The 23,904-nt window shown below is 37.9% G+C and overlaps 1 protein-coding gene and 1 long non-coding RNA gene across 2 annotated transcripts; one reads left to right on the top strand and one right to left on the bottom strand.

Moving 5' to 3' along the window:
- The first annotated feature begins 3,148 nt into the window (after positions 1–3,148).
- LOC139712444 (uncharacterized) lies at positions 3,149–5,620 on the top strand. Its single transcript, XR_011709565.1, has 3 exons — positions 3,149–3,392; positions 4,676–4,804; positions 5,485–5,620. It is a non-coding gene; the product is annotated as an uncharacterized lncRNA (long non-coding RNA).
- A 6,580-nt stretch (positions 5,621–12,200) lies between these two features.
- Positions 12,201–17,560, bottom strand: LOC139712447 (carbohydrate sulfotransferase 15-like). The gene is made up of 6 exons (XM_071624265.1): positions 17,548–17,560; positions 17,078–17,167; positions 15,989–16,142; positions 14,320–14,485; positions 13,303–13,447; positions 12,201–12,430 (listed from the first exon to the last, which is right to left on the bottom strand). Exons 1-6 carry the CDS (start codon positions 17,558–17,560, stop codon positions 12,201–12,203), a joined length of 798 nt encoding a protein of 265 aa, XP_071480366.1.
- Positions 17,561–23,904: the final 6,344 nt, after the last annotated feature.

Raw genomic sequence — 23,904 nt, 5'->3', positions numbered from 1 at the left:
ATTTTCGAATGAAATTAAGATATCATATAGTTCAAGTCAAGGTCTATTTATATAATTCATAAAATTTAGTCACGTTCATAGTAAACGAGCGCGTACGCGCGCGTTGAAATTTTAACATGCTCTAATCAACCTCAAAATTGTTTTGCACACGTTTCAGGTCATTTACAGCATTTCAAAAAAAAATCGACGGACGCGTACGCTCGCGTGCACATACGCACGCACAGCTCATATGCAATAGAAATTTCCCATTTTATCGCACGGATCGAATGTCTGAAATGTCAAGGAATATTTCTACCAAGTTTCAAGTCGATCCGACTCAATATGACGTCATACGGGCCCGTCAAAGTTGAAATTCCGCGCGCGCGTCAATGGCGATATACAGTGCAACTATGCCAAAAAATTGCCAATTTTAAATCCGATTTTACTCGTCAGGATGGACGGTGACCCCCCATTTTCTTTACATATTCTAAAAGCTGATGAGTTGTACATGTCATTTCATGGGTTGGCGATGCTGAAAAAATGATTAAAAGATATCAAATTTCTTAATAAAGTAAAAAAAGTAAATTTTCAAAATGACGTCATCAAATTTCAAGTTCACTCAAGCGTATCTCACTTATTCTTCAATTGATTTTCGTCCAAATTTCAATATGTTGTAGCTTATTAAATGGTCTTTCAGTCATATAATAACAACATTTTGATTAGATGACAGCATCATCTCGTAAAAAGGGATTGAAAGTAATCTTGTCAAATTTGACCAGTTTACGTGTTATCTCTATGGGAGTGCAGTTTTTCTGGAAATGAAAACTGACATGACTATTTTTATCGAGCACTAGCTCACTTATGCTTCGGTGAATTTCTCCGATATTTTAGTATGTTGTAGCTGAGACTTTGGGCTATCGTGAGTGTGCCCTTCGTTTTTTCATAAGGAGTCGGCATCACGTCCAAAAACTTGGTTGAAATTAAAGCTTATCTTCGATGTATTGAAATATTTCTTTCTTTCTGCAACTTTCTTTGCAATAACTCAGGAAAAACAGCCCCTATCACCACCATATTTTGTACATGTTTAGTTCATGTCACGTACATTATTTCCCAAAATAACAACTACTTGATCAGACGCCATCTTGGGTATGTAAATTAGGGTCAAAGGTCATAAATGTTTCATCCTGTATCTTGGTGAATACATGTCCTATCTTTCCCATATTTTGCACACGTAAAGACCATGTTACAAGGATCATTTCACAAAACAATCATTTTTGGCTCAGAGGCCATCTTGTCTGTGCAAAGTGGGGTCAAAGGTCATATGTACTTCCTCCTGTATCTTCGTTATGACGTGTTATCTCTATGGGGGAATTTTTCTAGATGTGAAAATTGACATGATTGTCTTTATCGACGACTAGCTCACTTACCCTTGGGTGAATTTCTTCCAGATTTTAGTATGTTGTAGCCAATTTAATACTCTTTAAGATTTGTTCAATCAAAGTTTTAATCGGATTATGTCTTCACCTCGTGAAAATGGATATAATGTAACCTTGTCAAATTTAACCAGTTTACGCGTTATCTCTATGGGAGGGAATTTTTCTGGAAATGAAAATTGACATGACGGTCTTTATCGAGTACTAGCTCACTTATTCTTCGGTGAATTTCTCCCAGATTTTAATATGTTGTAGCTGAGACTTTGGGCTATTGCCAATATTCTCTCCATTTTTTCATACGAGGCCGAGATCACGTCCAAAAACTTGGTTGAAATCAAACTTATCTTCGATGTATTGAGATATTTCTTTCTTTCTGCAACTTTCTTTGCAATAACTCAAGAAAAGCAGCCCCTATCATCCCCATATTTTGCACATGTTTAGTTCATGTCACGTACATTATTTCATAAAATAACAACTACTTGATCAAACACCATCTTGGGTATGTAAATCAGGGTCAAAGGTCATAAATGTTTCATCCTGTATCTTAGTGAACACATGTCCTATCTCTCCCATATTTTGCACACGCAAAGACCATATTACAAGAATCATTTCACAAAATAACTACTTTTTACTCAGATGCCATCATGTCTGTGCAAAGTGGGGTCAAAGGTCATATGTACTTCTTTCTGTATCTTCGTTATGACGTTTTATCTCTATGGGAGGGAATTCTTTTATATGTGAAAATTGACATGATTGTCTTTATCGAGCACTAGCTCACCCTTTAGTCAATTTCTCCCAGGTTTTAATATGTTGTAGCTGAGACTGTGCGCTATCGAATGTGTGCCTTCGTTTCTTCATACAATGTCGGGATCATGTTAAAAAACAAGGTTGAAATTAAAACTTTTCTTCGATGTATTGAGATATTTCTTTCCTTCTGCAACTTTCTTTGCAATAACTCAAGAAAAACAGCCCATATCACCCTCATACTTAGCAGATGTTTAGTTCATGTCACGTCCATTATTTCATAGAATTACAACGACTTGATCGGACAACATCTTGGGTATGTAAATTAGGGTCAAAGGTCATAACTGTTTCATCCTGTTTCTTGGTGAATACCTGTCCTATCTTTCCCATATTTTGCACACGTATAGACGATGTCGCAAGAATCATTTCACAAAATAACCACTTTTTGCTCAGATGCCATCTTGGAAGTGTAAAGGTGGGTCAAAGGTCATATGTATTTGTTGCTGTATCTTCGTTATCTAGTGTATACAGAATTTAGTACCAAGGATGGCAGATATGACTCCCTTTTCTAAATGAGAATCCAAACATCACACGGCCAATCTCTCTGAATACAGATGAAACCTGTATGGTCATGCGTATTGCGATCAGGACTCGAATCATTGATAAAAAAAAAAATCGGATCACCTTAATTTGTCAGTGATGACAAATTACAATCTCTAGTTTTTTTTTTTCCTTTAGTACTGGAAGGTTGCTTGAATTCACAATTGTTTGAAGTTATGATAGGGCGGGCTTTCTCTTTACATGCCTTGCACCAGTTCCCAATATTTGTATTTCTAAATATGTCACGTACCGCAATTAATCATGAATAAAAAAAAAATGAATAAACAAACAAACAAACAAACAACAAAACACGTTATTTAATTTTTGTATGCTAAGGCCAGGCGCCCCCAGCGAGAAACATCCTCTCTATCGAGATCCAGGAGATCAATGGGGAAGGAAGCCAGGTCATTCTCGTTATCACGTGTCATATTAGTCCCGAGGACCAGTCCTCCCTACACCTTCACACATACACCATCGGAGTCGACAACGCCACACTCTCCTCGTCCAGCAGCGCCTCGGCTCTCTTCAGACCACGCCCACAAAACAGGTGCATCAATGTCACGTGTTCGGGGACGAACGGGATTGGTTGGACCTCTACTAGTCTTGGGCATTGTTCGACTTTCGGCTCAAAGAGAGGTTAATCTACTTATCATATAAATACTGAACTCATTTTCATTCCACTCTGGACTGTAAACATGGTAAAACGGCAAGCGGAAAAAAAAGGGTTATGTGGAATACTCTATAGTATGGATGAAAGCTTCACTCTTGTATAACTATGAAAGAGTTGCGTTGGAATAAATGGGTGGCCCTAGTCGGTGTGCTGTCCACTGGGGTACATAAAAAAAAAAAAAAAAAATCACAAATACCATCGGTTAGTGAATATGTGCATGATGGTGCGTGATGAAGCTGTACACGGATATACGTGATGAAGTTGTACACATTATTTGTTACAAGGATTCCCATGATCCCAGGCTAGAGGGGAGCTTTAATAATCACCATCATCCCTGCATGCTAGATTTTAATTATCATTGTAAAAATACATTTTCTTTATTTGTATAAGCTGTAAGCTAGTAGGGCCTACCCAAACAATGTAACCGAAACAAATGTATTATTTTTTTCTTCGAAGATTTCACCTTCATTTTCTCACCCTTATCATATTAGCCGGGTTCACACGTACAAATTAGCGGGATGACGATCGCGATGCTCATCCCGAGTTTTTTGGCGAGCGTCCACACGTACCAAATTAGCGGGATGGCGATCGCGATCGGTATCCCGCTAATTTGGCGAGCGTCCACACGTACCGAATTATCCCGCTAATTGCCGATAGAGACAACAACAAAGCCTGCAAACTGGGTCACACAGCGCCCTTCTCTATCACTGCTTGCGCGCACTTACCTTTGTCCATTGTCTTTTACGCGTCAGTGGTGTGGTTCGCGCGCTGTTGTTATTGTTCTCCAAAGAGGTGAAGGATCTCTTCGCAGAGGCCTCGCTGTTGTGATGTGCGCATTGCATGATGGGATATAAAAACTCGAGATTCTAATCCCGACCGTTCACACGTACCAGCGCGCGGCCAATTATCCCGCTAATTGACGAACCAGCGCAAGATTTCTTGGGATTAGCATCGCGATGCTTATCCCGCTAATTTTCGGGTTTTTTCTGTCCACACGTGCAAAAAACTCGGGATGACGATCGCGATGCAAATCTCGAGATTTGTATCCCGCTAATTGGTGTACGTGTGAACCCGGCTAATGAATATAATTATAATAACTTTATGTTTCATTATAACAATACATGACCGAGATAAATCACATGATGAATAGACGTGTGTGGAATTATGATCTATGGTCGTTTGCTTTCGAAAGTCCCTTCATTATGTTCTGTCATAATACTACGGTCATGATTTTGGTCTGGCCATCCAGGTTCTGGTCCTGGTGTTCTCCAAAGGTCGTCGACTACGTACGTCCTGCTCGTCACGGCATTCTTCATGTCGATGATGACCTATGCCATCGTGGTGATGAAAAGAAGAAAAATCATAATCTTCTGAAGAGGTATATCTCTCTTCTTCTTCCTTTTCTACGACAATGTGCATCATCTTTTCCTCGCATTAATTTATTTTTGTTTATACCGGCACTCCCCCTTTTTTTTACTTCCTCTTCAAGTTTTTTTTTTTTTTTTTTGCAAATTATGTTAACCTTTAACCTCTTTGTCTCCATCTTCTTATTCCAATTCTTCTTCTGCTTCTCTTTTCATTCTTATTCATCGTTGGCATCTCCGTTTTCTTCGACTAATTTTAGTATTTAATCTTGTTTAAATGTCCTTCATTGCCAATCATTAGATGCATCGAAGTAATCGCAAAAGAAATCTAGATGCGACATGTTTTTAAAATTTAACATCTTTATTTGATACTGGCTCATAGTGGCTCGACTGGTGAATAAGAGAAATTCGTGTCAACCTTAAACTACGTAACCGGTTTCTATCATGATGTAGAATAACAACACTATATTTCTCGCTAAAATAACCATGAAGAAATGAGTTGTATATTTCAATGCGACTTTCGTTCGGTTATTATTACAAATAAACATAAAAACCTATAACCTCCTGAGGTTTTAACTGTATATTTAAACACTAGAAAAGATAAAGATATTTTCCTATTTTCAAATGTATCTGTCTAATGATCTAATATATAGTCATATTATTTCTGTCCTTTCTTTGTTGACTTTTCCTATAGACAGAGAACATAAACTGGAATCGTGGTCGAATATTCACGGTTGCATTTCTTTCGACAAAGACAGTCAGCCCACTGACGGATGTGACAGTAGAGGAGTGCCAGTTCATAGACTCTTAGATCCTCATTTCAATCGAAATTCACATTTATTTAAACATTTATTTTTTCCTTCATATTACTGTAGTCTCAACTCCACCTCAGCAAATTGCACGAAAAGAAAATGATACTTCCACATCAGCATGCGAGATCTAAAAGCAGAAAGGTTGTCAAGATAATGAACAGAAAAACAAAATATTTCTCACATTTTTTTTCTTTTTTTTTGTGTGAATACGTAAGTGATGTCGACTGGATGTGGAGAGAAAAAAAAATTATGTACGTGAGATCTTCCATGTATTTTTTTTTTTTTTGTTTTGTTTAACATTTTCTGACGTTTTCCTTTTAATCATGCCTCGGTAATGAAGGACAACTATATACAGTAAGGAGAGACGTTTATTCATTGGAATAACGACAGTTAAAACCTCCACATTTTTTTCCTGGTTTTAGACAGGACATTTCTTTGCTTCTGTAATGAAAGCATTAGATCAAAGTATGATCACTTAAGAAGTGGGCGATGTAAGGATTGCATGATTATTATTTAGCCTCAATGCAGTAGTATAGAATTGTCATTGTAAACGTATTTCAAACAGTAAAGACATTTCTTGAAGATTGAAAATCACATCTTTTTAACATTTGTCTCTTCATTATTTAAACTGTTTATTGTAAGTTGTTGTTTTACTTTTCTATATTTTCCAGCAAAGAAAAGAAACTGGAATCGAAATTACAGTGACGAATTACACACCAGTCTTGAATCGTTAAAGGGATCGTATAGTTTTGGTTGAGACATAACTTCAGGTTTATAACATTTTTGACTTTTTTTGTTAGATAATGAGAAACCTCTCATGAAATATGAAGGAGCATGTAATTCCATGATAAATTCAACATTTATTTGATGAAATTTGGTTTTGAAATAGCTGAGATATCCACAACAGAGCGATTGTAATAAAGTGTGGGACCCACATTTCATTACGATCGCTTAGTTTTACTTTGTTTTTGGATGTTTCAGTCATTCCAAACCCGATTTTCATCAAATAAACTTTGAATTCCTCTTAAAATGGTATGCTCTGTACTATTTCATAAGTGTTTTCTTGGTGTGTCACAAAAAGTAAAAATCTCAATTTTCATCTCGACCAATACTGTACCATCCCTATGCTTGGATATACAATAATAGATTCCTGTAAGTTGACTTTATCAAGAAATCAAACAAAAGAGCTATGGTTTGAGGGAGTGATACGAAGGAGGGTGAGTGACGGACGTGACATCGAGACGTTTGTGCGTTTGTATGTATGTGTGATATACGTATGTGTGATGATGTGCACATGTGTATGTTGGAAGCCGTGTGAGTTTAAACGTTGAAGTAGGCTTACTTTAAATACGTAACAATTCATGGGCAATGCCAACTGCTGCATTTCTATAAGGATGTCAGTTTATTGGTAGTGTTCAGACTTTGTAATTTGACGGCAGAGAATATTCTCTGAATTAATTAATTGAGAGAAATAAAGTGTGGAAGCAGAGGTAATATTAAAGAAGGTTCGGTGTGTGGTCCAGAAGAATGAATGGATGTTGATACATTTAGGTACATGAAGGACTGAACGTGTGTATGTGGGAGTCTATGTGTGTGTTTTATTTGTTAATTTGTAATTTTTTTGTGCTACAATTACCGCACTATTTATAGATATTGAGACTAAATTTTTCAATCGGTTGCGACAAAAAAGTAATACATCTTTGTGAACACCGTTTTGTTCTTTCGTAACACTATACAGCTATAATTCCATGTCAAAAGTTATTTCTTTTTAAAGCACGGAATTAACTTGCAAACTTTGTCTATAAACATAACTATGTAGAAAACGCAAAAGAAAGGAGGTAAAAGTAAATTTGTGCATATTCATCTAGACAGTTTGATTCTTGTCATAAGAAAAAAAAAGGAAATATTGATTTGCCATTACAAGCAGACAAAAGTGGAATGAGTCGGCCTTTCGAAATAACTCGATTTATTCGCTTTTATTCAAAGTTTGGATGATTGACCTCTAACACGAAATTTGATCCAGTCGATTTTGGTGGGTATTGAAAATTCAAAATCTACGGAACTCTATGTAATTCATCTCCTATTACAGTGAAACAAAATTAATACAAAGGAAATCACGCATGCGCGCACACACATGTTCGTATGAATTTATCAGGAGCAAACTCAACAGAAACTCCTTTGAAATACAAGGCACATCTGGGAAAACATAATTATTTCGTGATTGTTAGATGAATGTTGAATTTTTCCGCAGATACTCAAAATGTACATTTAGTTGATTGTAATTATTCTCTTTCAATATCTTTTATCCTAATAATCTATTTTAACAATAATCATTGGGTAGAAAAGTATAAATGCCTGTTAATTTCTCTTTCAATAAGAAATCAAACAGTATAATCGGACAAATTTAGGATCATACAAACATGACTCATATATCATCCACAATACATTGCCTTTGACGTTTGTTTGAGAGGTGCAATGTAACACATGGCATCTCCGTGGGAGGTATATTTTCCCCCAAGTCCTGTAGCGCTCGGCGCGTGTAGGAAAGATTTCATTTCATTTCATTTCATTTCATTTCATTACATTTCATTTCATATATTTTCACTTAATAAAATATGAATACATAAAGATATGACAATAGTATAACACAGGCGCGCCGGAAGCAGTTTTGGATTGGGGGGGGGGGGGGGGGGGGGGCAAACATTGGAGGGGGCTCAAGATTAGACCATGCATATGTTACACAATATACACATACACACACACGCACACACACACACATATATATATATATATATATATATATATATATATATGTGTGTGTGTGTGTGTGTGTGTGTGTAAAGTGGCGTACGGTGGGTCGAAACATGGGGGAACCATAAAGTAATTTTGACGGTCTGTATGCTTGTGCGTGTGTGCGTGAGCAATAATGGGACTACAATACATTACGGAATGTGATACATTCAACAACGCAGTCATTGAGGAACATTGTAAGTTTTCCTTACATGGATTATGGGATGACGGTGTGAAACGATCGACAAATTATATACTGTCAGCAACATAAGGTGAATGGCATAACAATAAAATGCGAGCGAGCGAAGTGAGCGAGCTTGAAAATTTTGATATTCTACAGTTCCAAAACTGGAGTTTTAATTGTAGCTACATATTTAGCTTTGGAAATAAATGGGGGCGCATCGGGCGCAACTGCTGGCAATTATTGGCAGCAACATTAGGAGAATGGCATAACGATTCAATGCGAGCGAGCGAAGCGAGGAAGCTTGAAAATTTTGACATTCTACAGTCCCAAAACTGGGGTTTGTAGCTATATCTTTCACTTTGGAAATTAATGGGGCAGCGCATCGGGCGCCACTGCTGGCAATTACTGGCAGCAACATTAGGAGAATGGCATGACGATTCAATGCGAGCGAGCAAAGCGAGCGAGCTTGAGAATTATGACATTTTACAGTCCCAAAACTCCCGTTTGTAGCTATATCTTTCGCTTTGGAAATTAAGGGAGGGGGGGGGGGGGGGCATCGGGCGCAACTGCTGGCAATAACTGGCAGTAACGTTTATTAGGAGAGTGGCATAACGATTCAATGCGAGCGAGCGAAGCGAGCGAGCTTGAAAATTTTGACATGTTACAGTCCCCAAACTCCCGTTTGTAACTATACCTTTCGCTTTGGAAATTAAGGGGTGGGGGCATCGGGTGCAACTACTGGCAATTACTGTCAGCAACATTAGGAGAAGGGCATAACGATTCAATGCGAGCGAGCGAAGCGAGCGAGCTTGAAAATTTTGACATTCTAGAGTCCAACAACTGCCGTCGTAGCTATGTTTTTCGCTTTAGAAATTAAGGGGGAGGCGCACCGGGCTCAAATGCTGGATGCGAAGCGAGCGAGCTTGAATATTTTGACATTTTACAGTCCAAAAGCTGCCGTTTGTAGCCATATTTTTCCCTTTTATTCATATATATACATATTTATTTTATTTTCTTTTTTTATTCATCTATTTTTATTATCATTACTATTATTTATTTATTTTTTTTTTTTTTGGGGGGGGGGCTTTTTTTTTTTGGGGGGGGGGGGCAAAAATGCGTTTTGCCCCCCCCCCCCCCCCCCCCCCCCACTTCCGGCGCCTATGGTATAACAAGTATGATGTCAATGTGACAAAACAAGCAAACAACCAAACAAACGCCCAAAGTTATCAGATGAAGGGGTTAATGAGAAGGCAATGGGCCTGATAGAAAATCAACCCCTGGAAGTAGACACAGAGTTTTGTCTCTTCTTTTTATAAACTATAACTGATAAAAAAGTCGGCACTCGCACGCACACACACACACATATTATACACACACAATACAAAGACAAAACATACACCAGCTTCTACAAGATGCCATTTTTAAAAACATACCCCTTTAATGCTAATTTCTTATCAATTCTGAATGATACTGATTACTTCGAGAATACCTTCCGTTGGAAATACGCGTGAAAGTTTTCATAAAAAGTTTTACCGTCTTCTTACATTTCACATCAGTGTAAAATTTCAGATTTGAGGGCCTTGAAAAAATAAACTTTTTGCAGTAGGATGTTCGAATCAGCGGTGAATAAAATTTTCTACAATTTCTTGTGCCATAATTATGATTATCTTTGTTTTATTTGAAATAACCTATATAGCAAGGATGCGGATGAAATATCATTATAGCATAAGAACATGATACACAATACGGCATTCTGTAATACATTTATATCATACACACTTAAAATAGACAAAATATCGGCAAAGAAGGCACCCTAAGTACGGTGAATGCAAGACTATTTTAATAGCTCGCTTTTGTAATTTAGATGGCAGTCTCTGCACATTACATTTACTAGATTTCCCCCATGCTAAAATAGGTAATTCAAAGTGGCAAAATAAGGGTGTGATATGCAATAATGACAACAAAGATCTGTTGTATGACCATAGGCTGTTTAAAATCACGATACTCTTTGACATTTTGTTGCAGATGACACCAATGTGTTCCTCTCACGACAAACAGTCACTCTTTTTAACCTCAAGAAAATGTACATGAGAGGCAAGTTTTGTTCTATTTTCATTAACATGAATCGCAACATCATCGAAGGTAAAATAAAAGTCATCATTGCCAAGTCTATCCGCAGCAAAAGACATGGTAACATTGTGTTATATCATGTTGTGCATGAATATATTTCATTTCATTCAAGGGCAGCTTGTCAGCAGCCAGTAAAATCCTGGAATCTTATTATTTCACGTGATGTCACTCTAGCTCTAACGATTTTGATCCTAGCCACATTAGTCACGTGATTGCATTGTGACCAACCATTGTGTCCAACCAACCAACCAGTCTTTATGCAGAGTATTTCATATAAGGTCAAAACAGTTTTTGAAGCTCTAATGATTGTTCTCTCCATCCCCCATGTTAATTTTTATTTTTAAAACCTTTACATAATACTATTAGTCACACACGATTTCTTCTATCCTAAGAATGAAACAAGAAGATGAAAATTGTAAGGAAACTGTTTAATGTTAAAATTGTGTCCTTCTCTAAAACGCAGTCACTGTAAAAAGTTGCTGCAACAATTTCATCAAAGAAGTATGTAATTTTATTTAGGTTAAAGAACTTCATATTCCTTAATTAGGCGCCATGGGTTTCCAGTGAACGTTGTTTGGTAGCTTTAGTAGCTTATATTCAAACTCTTTATAGATTAATTTCATGGGAATGTTATTTCAATCATATACGCTCAAGTCTCATACCCACTTGAAATGTTCATAACTTCTGATGCGTGTGCTTTTATTTATCGCGCTAATTTATTTTGGCAAAACATATCTCTTTCGCCTGCAGGTACATTGCTAATATTACACAAGGTATAATCATGTTGTAAACAACGGTGATACTTTTCTGTGCTTATTTCTTCACATTAACATTGCATGACTTTGAAATTCAGCGTGATAATTATTGCAACATTTACATCAATTCCTCTTTTTTTTTCTGTCACTCTTCTCCATCTTTTTAAAGGCAGATACCAACACGTAGACTCTCAGATAATTATTGTGTTTTTCCCCTTTCAGTCTGCCTTCTCGTGCATGTGATCTCTGTCTATACCTAACCGTCTATATCATTATCTATTTCTTTGTCTATCTATCAATCTATTATACCTGTCTACATGCATCTATTAATCTATCTATTAGTCTGCCTGTCTATCTATCAATCTATCATCAATTTATATACCTTTCTATCTATCTTTCTGTCTATCTATTAATCTATCTGTCTATCAATTCATATATCTTTCTATCTATCTATCAATCTACCTGTCTACACTCATTTATCAATCTATCTGTCTATCTATCAATATCCTTGTCTATCTATCAATCTGTCTATCAATCTATCTATCTTTCTATCTATCTATCTGCCTATCTATCTATCTATCTATCTATCTATCTTTCTATCTATTAAACATCTATCTATCTATCTTTCTATCTATCAATATATCTATTTATCTATCTGTCTGCCTATCTATCTGTCTGTCTATCTATCTGTCTGTCTATCTATCTATCAATCCATCTATCTATCTATCTATTCACCTATCTATCCATCTCTTTTATTTTGTGATATTTCTTGAGCTAAGTATGTGTCTTTCCACAAAAATTTGTCACTGCCCAGTAGCTGGCTGAGCTCTTCGTTAGATCGCTGGTAAAAGTCTTCCAGGAGGGATACCGTCTGTGGTAACATGCCCCCTACCTCCCGCAGCTTTGCCTTGTTGGAGTTTTGGGGCGTGGCTTCACAGATCTGAGCTGTGTGCTCCTGGCTTAGATTCCCTGCAAGGGAAAAACATAACAAAACATTGAAAAACACTGAAAAAAAAGTCGCTTAAGTCTTTTCTATTCCAGAGATTCTTTATGCCGAAAGTTCGGCAGTCCGAAAATAAAGTACATGGGGATAGGCTTGGATATTTGTCCACATATCATTTCATTTCGGACTATCGAGCCGTATGACATAGAGGGGGGGGGGGGGGGGGGGCAAACAGCAATCAATGAACTTTATTCATTTTCGGATAAACGAACCTTCCTATTAAATATCTATTTTTTTTCATTCTTTTGAATAACAAATATTCAGAATGACGCCACGAACGTAAGAATCTTACTTCATTTTTTGGACAAACGAACATCTAAATAGATACACATAATTCATGTGTTTTGGAATAACGAACCTAAGAAATAACGAGCATCACTCAAAAGGAAAATCGAATCCTGGAAGAACGAGTAATTTTGTGTCTTGTAAAGAAGGAGCAAATGCAGAGAGGAGATATTTATTTTCTTTAGAAAGTTGAGAACTATCGTGTCAACAATAAGCCATGCTTTATGTTACACCATCTTGCAGTATGTATGTAAAAGGAGATCGCAGGACAAAAAATCCCGTTTAATAATCATTTTTATTATTATTTCTTTTTAATATAATGGAAAGTTTGACGCGTTCCTCTTCAAGCGAGTATAAGTACGGCTTTTCTGAAGTGCTGAATCTACTCTTTGCTCACATTTAATATATGTCTTGTGATATCAATCAAATTTGTAGAAAACGTTATTTTGATCATTGAGAAAATGGATCAATAACGGCGAGAAAGACACAGAAAATAAGTGCTATAACATTAGCAAGACTAAAACTTCACAACGACATGTAAATCCAAATTTACCTAGTGTAAGAAAGGAGAAGATGTCGGTCAGTATCCCTGTACAGTTGACTTGCCAATCCTCCATCCTAACAATCCTCAGCTGCTCTCTCGGGAAGGCTCGCAACCAGTCCCGGGTGAAGACGGCGTAGAGGCCGATCAGGATTCGCTGCAAAGATAGATCACACAACTAGCCTATCATCTAGTTCTCTGTCACAGTCATTATCACTTGAAGAATTTCGCAACAGACACCGACATATTCATCTATCAACTTGAGATATTTGAGAATGAACCTGGTAAAAAAACAAAGGAAGTTATCAGAATGAATGTGATGATTTTATTGATATAAATCTTTCTTCAAAATATTTTCTGTTATAAAGCGTGTGCACTATCCTTGAGAAGATTAAACTCTTCCCTGTTAAACTCCATGGCTTACTAAATTGATCAAAAAAGAAAAGAAAAGGAAAATGACGCTTTACTCTTTGCATTCAAACTGTTTACCTGGTACCAAAAAGCAATGTTATTGTAGGTGGGTCACCATGGTAATTGTTCGCTCATCGTCTTCTGTCTCCATGGCATCCCGTCTCAGATCTCTCCTCGATCTTTTGGTTTTCTTTTCTTTTTTACCACACTTTTACTCAGCTCTGTTTTCTCCATAATAAAGATTACTGTTTTTGTTTTGTTTTGTTTTGTTTTGTTTTGTTTTTTTGTTTTTTGATTACAAGGTATAAACTAAACATTTCCAGGAGCGGATCCAGGCATTCTTTTATGAAAAGTAAATGTCAATTGAATAGATAGATAGATAGATAGATAGATGGGATAGATAGATAGATAAATGAATAAATGAACAAATAAATAAATACATAAATAAATAGATAAATAAAAGAAGCGCCCGGTGCCCCCCCCCCCCCCATTCACCACTGCATTTCCAATCGTCCTCGACCCATTGCGGTTTTGTAAAACATTTCCAACCTTTACTGGAGTATACACAAAATATAAACATTTCAATGTAATTGTATCCTATACTGTCACGTGACTTACTGCAAAGTAGCCATGATGAATCTGGTCCGGGCTGTAGGCGCATGCGCGGTAACTCAGTTTCTCTCTGCATGAGTTGAACTTACTTATTGCCATGGTAACCTCTTGATGAAAATGCTCTGGACTCTTTCTGGAGGAATCTTCAAAGTAGAGATAGCCGGAGTAAAGTCTGAAGAAATGAAGAAATTGATTGTAAAATTCCTAGACAATCGTAGAATAGGAATACTTCCGAGATATTCCACAGTGTCATTCTGTGTGCACTCTGGTTATTATTGAAGTCCTCGGGTCCGTCTTTTTTCTTTCGTTTAGTGTGATGGCCCAAAAGTAAAGCATAAATGATAACTTTGAAACCAGAATTTCTACGCCTTTGTAACGGGAGTGCACTGTATCAGACGCATATCTCACAATGAAAAAGATTAACAATCATAGTGTTAAGAATATAATAGAATATAACTGCAGTTACCTGTTGATCATTTCGAATGAAAAACGATATAATATTTGAGTATATGAATATAAGAACGACCCAAGTCCATGGAAGACCATTTCAAGTAAACTAAAAACAACTTCATATCTTTTTTGTTTGTCCAATAATATTCTATTTAACTGTGATGGGAAGGCAACATTGTATATACAAATTAGAACATATATTATTATGACAATTAACGTTAACATTAATTGTGGAGACGCCATTTTGTGTGATGGACTTGGGTCGTTCTTTGATTCATACGGACTTGGGTCGTTCTTTTATTCATATACATGATATTCTGCTATAGAGATGAGAGAAGGACGAGAGAAGGCGCTATAATATGAATGTAAGAATGACCCAAGTCCTTCATTCTTACATTCATATAAGATTTAACTCATTTGTTTCAGGCACTTCCGGGGGTAATTAGGACTTATCATTACACACAAGATGAGTCCATGCACAATCTACAATTTCCCATGTCAAACTGAATTTGGCCAAAAATTGGACTTGGGTCGTTCTTATATTCATATACTCATTTTAATAGTTTAATGTCAAACAATGCGTTGACTGCTAACAGAGGAAACACGCTCTTCACATTCCAAGATTTGGGGAAACGAGAATAGTTTGTACTTGTCGGGCAACATCTAGGATCTATTTGTATAGATGTACAATACGATAAATTGAATGTATCAAAATTCGCTGGAGTTTTGTGGTGAATTCAACACGACGAATTACAGAAACATCCTACATTTAAAAACTGTATGATTTTCAGATTTTATTAACTTTGGTTAGTTGGGGAACAATTCGATTTGTTGTCTGAGGTTTGAAAAATGATTATTTTTGTGAATTATTGTTTCTCTAATTCATTTGATTAATACTTCCCTAACTACGACCTAACCTATAAATTGCCATCATAATGACACTCATAAAGTAAACAATGATCACTTTTAGAATACGGTTTAATAGATGAAAGAAAACAATGATAAAACGATAAGAAAGCTTGAAGAATAATCATAGCGATCCGACAAGAATAATCAAACATAAATACAAACAGACAAACAACAAGAAACAGACAGAGTAACAAACACAGCTTTATGTCGGTAATATTTCCTTTGAATGACGCCCCCCCCCCCCCCAAAAAAAAAAAAGAAAAAAAAGAGAAGCGACGTTTTGAGGAGGAGAGGGAGGAGTAATTAGTCCCTTTACCTTGACACAGGTTCACGAAGAATTACTAACAGCTTTGCATCAGGCTGTATAGCTCTCATGACGTCAGCAGTGACGTATTGCGGTCCTTGATAGCGATTTCTAAACCAAGTCTTCCAGTTTGGATTGTCCCAAAAAGTGCTTGGTGATCCGTCTCCTTAGTGAAGGCAAAGAAATAAAGAGAGTGAAGTCTTCAGAATAAGACTGATTGAAGACAAATGTGTCTTATATGATTATAAAAATGCACAGTAAAATCTTAAATGATAGTGTAGTCTCATATTTTACATGCGAACTCTTGTCAAAATTACATCACACAATACTCGCTGGCGTATTCTCCTGTCGTGTGAACTATACTGCACTGCTACCTTTGCGTTTACAAGATTATGTCGATGTATCAATCATAATCAAAAAACGCTATCGCAACTCCCCTCTCCCTCCCCTCAAAAAAGGGCACAATCTAATGAATGAATAATCATCTCTGGGAAAATTAGATTGTCTGATGTGTGTAAGAGTGATATAGAAAGGAAATTCGAATTTTACAATGATGTCGTCTCCCTTGTAATGTTAAGGGTTGAGGCAGTCATATCATGAATATCATCTCACAAGAGGAGAAAGGCATTTACAGCATCAGTATATCTTTATTCTCTGAGCTTTTCAAGTGAAAGTGAAGTTTGACCCCCCCCCCACACACACACACACACCATTGTGATTATGACACTGCATCTAATCTGGCATTGTGTGTGTCATGAGATTGTATATTTGACAGTGATGCGGGTCGTTGCTTGGGTACCATGTGCTACCCCTTGCTTTCAAACCAGACAGTGACATGTTAGATAATGCCATTGTTAAAAAATATTATAACACCGATGTTTTCGTTTATAGACAGCCGGTTTTAAGATGAACCGTACACTTTATTCTTGGTATTTGTTAAGAATAAAGAGCACATTTTTAGACGATTTCAGAGCTGGTTGTCTTAATTTCCAGAGTGGTCTTTTTAAAATAAATCGTGTAACTTGCACTCGACCCCAGCAAACTTGAGACAAGTCAAAGTTCTTGGAAATTATCTGCGATTTTCCTCCATGTAATACTTACCATACACAAGCCTTGTCTTCGTGGAGGGATCGTCGGTGAAACGTTGAACGAGTTGCGATGACAGACTCGCGTAGCTTCCCAGAGATAAATCTACAGTCGACGAAGACAAAAATCAAGATTTAAGTTGCATATAGCATATTAATCGCAATAGAAATATCATGTTTATCTTTTTTTTTTCAGCAGTGATAATATATTCCTACTTTACAAAATGACCTAGTCGAGAAAAAAAACCTTTTACGTCTGCATTAAAATGTGGTATTGTGTGGCACTCTGAGAGTGTGTTTAAAACAAAATCATTGCCGTATATACCCAGGAGATTGATATGACAATGATATAAATGCTTTTGTGTTTTTATAGTCGAAAGTCACTCTGATAACTTTGAATCGGCTTTAAAGGCAAGGTTGACTGTAAACTGTGAACAGTGATGAGTTACAGTATGACAACCACTGCACCTGTCTCGATCAACTCACGCTTTCTTCCCATCGTCCACCACTGCATGATCTCTTTCCTGGTGTAAACTACATCCGGGTGTTTTGTGATTTTTTCCCTTAAACAACGATATTTAAGACTTTTCCATCGTTTGAAAGTATAAGCTGGTGTTACAAATGCATTACTGGACATAACCCTTGAAAAGTCGTATACGACTTTAATATCTGTGTTTTGTGTCTCCTGAAATTAACAACATTGTTATAGAATTGGCCGAATAATTATACGCTATAATAACATAAATAATTGCATAAGGCTGCCAAGATGCACTGGCAACCGAGTTTGGCTTTTTTTTTAATACCCATCTAAAATACGAATCAACAACAACAGTGCCGTATATTAAGAGAGTCTGGCCAACTCGGTTTTCGGCTTAGGTGTTTTGAAGCCTGTGATTGGTCAAAAGCTGGTCCCGTGACCTACAGGCGCCATGTCGTTACCAAAGTCAATCACGCGGGCGCGAGCAGAGCTCATACGCAGTGCCCATTGTTCATTACGCGCAGCTACGCGCTAATATTGCTTGCCTTGGGGACTTCCCCTGAATATCAGTCATGGTGCAGTGGGGCTATGTCATTGCCGTAAGGTTGTCAACTTTATTGAAGTAGAAGGTACAACACGAAAGATATCTTGATATCTTATTGCCATAAACTGAAGATTCGTCATGCCTACCTGCGCAGCACGGCGTTGCGCGAACCGACCTGGCTCTTAGTGTAATGATGCACCGCTTTCCGACAGATCCAAAACAAAGGAAAAAGCGGGAAATCAGAGTGCGACGGGAAAATATATATCTGATTTGTTTTCTTTGGATTCCTCGCGGTGTCTTTCAGACTATCCAAGTTTTGATTCACATTTGTATGTCTCCGCCATCTATAACATAAGAAAGTGTTGCCTGAGGCATTTGTTTTGGTCGTCCGTCCGTCCTTCCGTCTGTCCTTCATATCGCAATCAATATTGTGGACACCGTTTGAGGTAATGAAACTTGACATGTATGCTTGTGTGAGTGGACGAAGTTTTGTTTTTAGCTTATAGGGCCTAAACTTTTGTGTAAACACGCTCAAAGTGAAAGGTCAAAATCATGTATATAATGGTTAAATTCTTAAAATATCACTATTTCCCCCATATCTATATGCAATATCTGGAGGTATAAGTACAGGTATTTCCAAACGAAACTTACTGCCTGACCGTGATTTTCTCGTAATTGTATTTATTTTTATTTTTTTTTAGGGGGGGGGGGGGGTATGGGAGGGGGTAAGGGTCAAGGATCAATGTCAGGTAAAATGTAATATTAAAATTCGACTATCTATTGTTGAAATACTATTACCCATGCAGTTCCTTAATACCTTGGAAATTACCCAATTCACAAACTTAAAACAAAATATGGTACACGTATTTGCATACCCTCATTACTACACAATGACGCGTGATAGGGAAAGATTTGGCCATGATGGTCAAAGGTAGGTGAAAATACTGAAATGACAGAATTTTATATTTTTTTTTAAATAACCGTTGAAAGTGTTGCTATGAAAATAGTAGTAAGTAAAAAGTAGTGAGAAGTAAGCAAAAGTAAAAATGCTCAAATTCCTTAAAGATAATATGAAGTTTTGGTACCTTTACAAAGTTTCCCTGAGATTGCCTTGTCTTAGTTTGTGTTTCAGGTTAAAGTACCTTTCATATAACCAACACAGTGAGACTTACTCGCCCCAAAGTGCTCTCATGTCTTAGTAATCATGCAATAATGGTTTCGGATATTATCGACGCTGTACAACGTCAATAAATACTAACGGCTCGTTCGAATCGTTCGAATCTTTATATAGCTCCCTCAACGATCATTCTGCGTGTAACTCGTGAGAACCGGATCGCCAGCACAGAACTTGTGTAGAGTTCTGTGACCGCCAGTTATCCGGGCAGTGCCGCAGCGCTAACACTCCTCTGAAGCTGTTTGTGCGATGCGGTAATGCGTGCATGCATGCGAGCGGTATGTACAGTGCCGACAATGCGTGATCACAGATTATGGTACATGAGGCGAGGATGTACGACTTGTGTGTACTAGGACTAGTAGTATGGTACACGAAGACGGGTTTGACATAGAGCAGCCATTGCAGGAGGGAAACAAAAACAAATACGAAGACCATAAACAGTGATCAATCCTGCCGGAGGGGAAAAAAAGACGAGTATAGCTGCGGCAACTTTGAGGCGATCAGATATGCATCAGGATACTTTGTATACTACTAGGCGCTGCGTTTTACTCACCACCGGCCACCCTGGTTAGATCGAGGCTCGTTATGCAGCGAAGCACGGATTATACATACAGATTGTATGCGCACACAACTTGACAACACTGCGGTGGTGAGAAGTGACTTGCTGTGCTGCCAAATAAGACAGTAGTTCCTACATGATATTTTAATGTAGTTAGATATTTTTAATATTGTCTGAATTCATATGTTGGTAAACTCTCGTGATTTTAGAGGCTCCACCACAGTGCTAGACTATCACGCGGACTTGCTATGAGATAGATGACATCTATCTTGTAAGCAGCCTTAGCATGCCCTGTTCAGCAGTCGATCGTTTTACCAGGGAGGTCGTTTACCGGGGAGACGGGAACTCTCTATTCATTCAGTACTGTACATGAAGGAAGACATCACCCAGGGAGGTGGAAATTCACCTCCCTGCATCACAACCAGCTCCCAGCCCGACCAGATGCATGCATGAATGCAATACCCGCTCGCGCTGGTTTACGTTTGGAACAGCAACACACACACACGCACACACTCACATACACACACTCACATACACACACAGCACACACACACACACACACATACTCACAAGCACACTGACACCAGGGAGTGTTCCAGTCCACCTGTCTTGACACGGGTACAGAAATAGATCGAACGTTTATTGACCTTGAGTCGGGTCAGACTCACAAAAAAAGAGGAAGAAGAAACCACGCCAGAGATGGAGTGATCAGATTGCAGGGAGAGAGAGAGAGAGAGAGAGAGAGGAAGAGGGAAAGACACATTTTCACAAACCTGCCTCGTTATGACGCAATCGTGGAGAACAGTGCCAGTAGCTCCATGATACAGTCGAGGATGGAATCAGAGCTTGAAGCTCCTTGATGGAATAAAGCCCATCCCATACTCACGACTATAGGACTGACAGAGTTTGGATCCTGAACAAGTCACAGCAGCTTCAGCATAAACGAGTTGTTTTTTGTTTTGTTTTGTTTTTTCAAATCCAAAGTCGGTCAGTCATAGTCGTGAGTCGTATTCCAATAGTGTGCGGCGGGCTTAGGATATGTAGGTCACTCTTTGGCCTTTAGTTCGGCCTGCACTAATTTATTCATTTATTTATTTATTTATTTATTTTTTTTTTTGTATTTCAAAGTTACGTTGGTGTTTTCATTATGCAGATGGTGCATTATAGTAGGCCTATGATAAGTGGCCTATTGGCCCCAAAACATGATTTTAGACTGAAAATAATCCGAGTTACGTGTTTGTTTTTTTATTTTTTATTTTTACATACAGATTATATTCAGATTGACAGTGTAAATCATTAATCGATTGATTTTCAAGGAAAATGGACTTACCGGATTATTTTTTTCTTTCGAACACGCTCTTCTTCCTTCAGAGAAACACAAAACCTCCACATTCAACTCCAAAGGGAGGAAAATCAAGCTGCGCATACCGAGGTTGAGGTAACATAAGTAAATCCAAGTTCTGTGAGTTTCAGAGGAATATCGCAAGATCTTGTGGGTGGTATACTAGTACTTTAGTAAGCTTCAGTTTGATTGTAGTTATGAACTACCTATTTACGACGCCAGTGTAGCCACGGGTATGAGCATGTCGCTGTAATAATATTGTGCGACACAACAGAAGCCTGCAACATTGTGTGCGACATCCTCGAGAATTGGCGACATGCATGTTCTAACTATATAAGTGTTATCAAATTTGTGAAAAACACGTGTAAAACTTGTGGGACGACAAACTCATATGTTGGCTGAACTCTATTTTATTTTTATTTTTTTTAAAGAATATTTTATTCTCCATCAATGGTATTTCGTTTATGCATCGATACAAGGTACTCCATCATCTCTTTATTGTTTTAGGGGATTTCGTGTTGACAAAGTCGAGTATTTGGCTGCAAAAATTGCGGTGAGCTACCTGTGGTGTATGGCTGGTGCGTGTTCCACGTGTTTATAGGGCATAGTGAAAATTCAAGGAAAAAAAAAACCTACAACCCAAACGAATTGAAACAGAACGCGCAGTGGTACGGGGAAAAGACACTGCGTGCGAACATCTTCTTAAAAAAAAAAAAACAAAAAAAAAAACTAGAAATGTCGCTACGGCGACAGGTGTATGCCTCCGCAATAATGCAGGTCTATAGTACAATGTCTTGACAATGTGTGATGACAGTTTCACACAATTGGCAAGATATTAAAATGACAGGTTTGCCACAAATGTGCTGAATGTTCACTTTCCTAGAACTATCAATTGGATGAATGATTAAAACGTCAGAGTGCAGGTATTTGGGGGAACTGATGATTTTTACTGGACTTTTGACCCTTTTATAAGTTTATGCATTGAGTAATTTTCAAGGTATTGAGAAAAAATATAAATTCAGTATCAAATGGTAAAATAGTATTATCTAAACCTGGCCTTTGACCTTTGACCTCACAGTTCCAAAGAGAATCACTGTTAGGTAGAGCATGCATAAATATGTAAGTTTCATGATAATACCTTGAGTTACTTTTGAGATATGGAGGAAGAAGTGCAATTTAGCACTTTCACTTGACCTTTGACCTTTTGACCTTTGACCTTTTGGCACGAAACTTCCCGCAGAATATATATTGGGTTATACATGCATACATCAAGTTAAAAAAATCCTTCAGGCATTGCATAAATATAAGAAAAGTAGTGATATTTTGAGGAGTTGACCTTGAACTTTGACCCCTGACCTTTGACCCATGACCCCCAACTTCCCTAGATAATCACTGCCCATCGGTTCATATATATACTAAGTTCCATGAAGATACCTTGAACCATTTGCGAGATATGGAGAAAAACATGAAATTTCAACCTTTTTTCACAAAATAACCTGTGACCTTTGACCTTTGACCCCGTGACCCTAAAATCCAAACAAAGTATCATCCCCCAGGATATACCCTCATACCAAGTTTGATGCAAAACCACCTCACGGTTCTTGAGATATTGACAAAAACAAAACGGGACGGACGTACGGACGGACGTACGGACGGACGGACGCCCCGAAAACAATGCCTCCGGCCACTTCGTTGGCGGAGAAAAGAGAAAAGAGCAAAATCCCACGATAGCAAGGTGCCACAGACTTGGCAAAGAGGGGGGAGGGGGAGGGGGAGGGGGAGGGGGAGGGGGAGGGGAGGGGGGAGGGCGGGGGGTAAACCACAAATCCGCGCGGTGGCGCATTCCTGCTGAGGTCATAAACAGTCTGGGGCCTGCGGGAATGAAAAGGATGTTTCGAAGCGAGCTCAAGTCGAAGACTCCGGGGAAGACCACTGGCAGGATTGCAATCGTTACCTGATTCTACATTTCTTTCAATCAATTGACGTAAAATAATGTCATTTTTTCTATTTTCTTTATATCTTTCCTGAAATATATCCCACTGCCCTCCAAAGGGGGAAGATTCTCTATCATTATTCTTTCTTTTCTGACGGTGACTCAGAGGTGCTTGATTATAAAAAGGGAAAATCATGTTACTGTTCGTCACTCTGCAAGTTCGTTGTTCTGAGAGAGAAACACTTTCGTTATTTTTATGGTTCCTTGATTCGAACACGGGTGTTCGTTCATCCTGAAAGGAAATAAATTTCGTACCACGTATAGGACCTAATTCGTTTTCAGAATAAAAATGTTCGGATTATAACTAACGCCTTCATATTCGGAGCAACAAATGGATCTGGAACAGGAATTTGGGGACCCGGATTGACGAACCTTATACATGACGTGTACTTATCCCCCAAAGTAATGGATACCGTGCAAAGAAATTAACGATGTCAAAAAGGGAGATTAGTTTCCCGCCAATTCCCCCTTCCGTCAATACTAAGGCTCCTACTTCGGAAGTATAGGTCTGTCTCTCGTTGCTCGATAAAGAAAAAGAAAAAGAAATGAACAACGTCAAAATAAACAAGAACAGAATAAACGCATGTTCGCCTATCGTGGGGCATCTATGCAATACTGTTACCTTGGATGATATCCTCACCCTCACCATCGTGTAATTCCTATATAAGAAAGCAATTAATAATTATGTTTTGCACTGGATGTTATGAAAATGTATGTGATCTGGTATCCCGACGTAATGTAAATGATTATGTT

Source organism: Diadema antillarum, unplaced genomic scaffold (genome assembly GCF_040938485.1).
Source record: "Diadema antillarum isolate AM-2024a unplaced genomic scaffold, OU_Dant_1.0 seq00001807_RagTag, whole genome shotgun sequence".
Lineage (NCBI taxonomy): Eukaryota > Metazoa > Echinodermata > Echinoidea > Diadematoida > Diadematidae > Diadema > Diadema antillarum.
This window is presented reverse-complemented; position numbering and strand designations above follow the sequence as displayed.

What these genes read in the sequence shown, in the direction of transcription:
- LOC139712447 (XM_071624265.1), bottom strand. An exon ending in CTTCGTGAACCTGTGTCAAG is followed by an intron (nt 14,486 to 15,988) that starts GTAAAGGGACTA and finishes TCATTTCTTCAG; the next exon opens with ACTTTACTCCGGCTATCTCT. An exon ending in TTCATCATGGCTACTTTGCA is followed by an intron (nt 13,448 to 14,319) that starts GTAAGTCACGTG and finishes CTATCTTTGCAG; the next exon opens with CGAATCCTGATCGGCCTCTA.